This window comes from Pygoscelis adeliae, unplaced genomic scaffold (genome assembly GCF_000699105.1).
Source record: "Pygoscelis adeliae isolate BGI_AS28 unplaced genomic scaffold, ASM69910v1 Scaffold140, whole genome shotgun sequence".
Lineage (NCBI taxonomy): Eukaryota > Metazoa > Chordata > Aves > Sphenisciformes > Spheniscidae > Pygoscelis > Pygoscelis adeliae.
In genome coordinates, this window is record NW_008824044.1 from 3,087,432 (window position 1) to 3,089,931 (window position 2,500).

Below are 2,500 nucleotides of genomic sequence, written 5' to 3' on the forward strand. Positions count from 1 at the left end.
ATTAAAATCACTATTTTTAGTCAGCTCTGAGAACTAAAACTGTTGTATACCTAAATCATCAAATGCATCATGAAATTGCATTTTTGAATGAACAATTAATTGCACGCATCATACCTACAGATGTGTCCAAACAAAAAATATGTATTTTGTTCAGCTGTTTAGATCAGAGATAAGTGCGTGTGAAATGACTGTTCCAGATCCAGCTATTCTGAGTTTCTCTAGCTGCATTCTGCCGTTTGGTCCTATCATACACTTGTGTCTACATTTACTTCAGTAAAGAAAATGAGGTGAGCCTATGTAATAGCTTTCCAAACTTGCACACACTTTTAAACAAATTAATAAGAAAATACTAGGAAAATATGTGGAGTAAGGTAACATATGTGTTATATTATCTTGCCAATTTTTGTTCAGTTATCTATCATTTTATTAGAGTTGCAAACCTGACCTTCAGTACATAGTCTCTATTTTTACTATTTAAGAAAACTGCTTGAAATGGAAGCAATTTACTTCTATTCAGAAAAGCTCCCAGCATCTTTAAACAGCTGGTACGGATCCTACGGTGTGTTGCGTGAGACTTTCTTGGCCTGGAAGTCTGCCATGGAGTTGGCTGGAGTTAAAGCGAGTGAGTGGGAGACTCGGGTACAGGCGGTGGAGGGACTCTTCTGTTCGAGACTGGTAGTACAATTGATACAGAAAAGTCAAGACCGACTTTCTGACTTATTGAAATGTGGTTTTAGCGATCTGCATGATAAATTGGATTATAAAAATGATTTAGTTGTACCTGATGAAGAGGGAAGATATATAAGGGACATACTTGTGAGAGTATATGTTTGTATTTGAATGGGAGATAGTTAGGGATTCAGACTAATATCTGTGCTGCATGCAATCCAATTCAGTGCACTTCCAAATGGTAATTATCAAGATGCACAGCGGTGTGACTATGATATGTGCGGCACGTGTAACTAGTGCTTTTACAGACATGCATTTTTGATTTTTTACTTCACTGTAGATCGCTCTGGCGTCCAGGACGCGTGCGTTTCTCTTAGGCCGTAGGCACCTCGCATCCTCCGAGAGCAAGCGCCTTCAGTGCCCGCGCGGTGGGGGTGGGTTGAGGCCTTCCTGAGAAGGCAGGTGTTGTGACTAATGGGTGCAAAAATTGGGGTTTAACAGTTAGTGCTAAGGCAAGCGGCAGTCCTAAAATTCAGTATACCTACTGAAAAAGAGACTTCTGTCCTTAGAATCCATGGTTCGGAAGGATTGGCCTAAGCGTTGAGAAAGATACTGTTAAAAATTGCCTTCTGTTGGCAGAAGGAGATGGCAAAAAAGTTGGCTCGGTTTTGGTTACCATGAGAAGAAGGGAGCCTGAGAATTGTCGGTGTGGGTGGTTGCTACTGACAGGGAGAGAGGTTTACCTGATTAAAATTTTGGTTGAGTCGTTTTGTTGATAGGCTTAAGTCGCATGGTTTGGATTTCTATCCAGAATTCAGAAGGTTTACATTTGCTTTATTTTTGGTTTTAATCATTTATGCGTAGGAATTGCATCAAGCTCCTGATTCAGCTGTGATTTTCCTTGGTGCTTTTAGTAACTTTACTTTAAAATTAGAGGATAACTAACTGAGCCTAATCTTTATCAATGAATATCTCTTCTCTAGTACTACAGGGTTCGGTAAGAGAAGTGGGACGTTACCCAGAAAGGGAAAAAAATAGACTCTGATTTATGTTTTATACCTTTTAGCCGTAAGTTGTTGGAATGCCCTCAATTTTAACCAAATTTAATCTATAAGAATTGACTGCTGAATCAATCTGTTGGGGCATCTGGGTTCTTTGTGTCCAATTTTACTTGCATCCAGTGTATTACCGTAACGTAGCTTCTGCTACGTTAGTAGTTACTGCTCAATTCATTGGAACGCCCCAGCATCTCAGAGGATGCGGCGTGCATTCCATCTACATCTTCTTTCACGTCTAAATTGTCTGTTTAAAAACCTTAACTTTGTTTTTCTTTCCAGTGATTTTTCCTCCTGTTTGCACTGTAATCACTGGAAATTGTGTTTACTGGGTTTAGTACAAGCAGAATCAGGCCTATAGATTTTAAGCACTTCAGGACAATTGATCTTACTTTCTGTGTTTATTACAACCCTGGGCACCTTCTCGAGACTCGGCGATTAGTTTACTAGGGTAGAACTGGTTTCTCTAGGAAATTTGTGTCTCGGTACATTCGTGTTTCAGGTATCAACAAATCTAAATGGTAGCAATTGGAAGAGCTGACCAGCTCCTGATTTCATTTTAGTCTTTCTGGCTGTGGTGTGTTGTCTTTCATCCCGTTTTTCCTACTGTAATTCACACTCCCATTAGCCAGACAGATTATAGTAGTTACACTCAATACAGATGGAGAGAGAAAGCAAAATCTCTCTTTATGGGCTAAAGCCAAGGTAAATACATGTCACAAATCTTTTGAACTGTGACGTGATTGTCAGCTGTCCCAGCAACGGGGTAGGTGTTT

At 39.8% G+C, this 2,500-nt stretch overlaps 1 protein-coding gene across 1 annotated transcript in view; it reads left to right on the forward strand.

Annotated features, from left to right (window-relative positions):
• LOC103924882 (zinc finger protein 407-like) overlaps positions 1–229 on the forward strand; it is a 37,944-nt gene extending 37,715 nt beyond the window's left edge. The window contains 1 exon segment of the mRNA XM_009333491.1: positions 155–229. Coding sequence (XP_009331766.1) covers positions 155–173 — 19 coding nt within the window. The 3' untranslated portion in view covers positions 174–229.
• Positions 230–2,500: the final 2,271 nt, after the last annotated feature.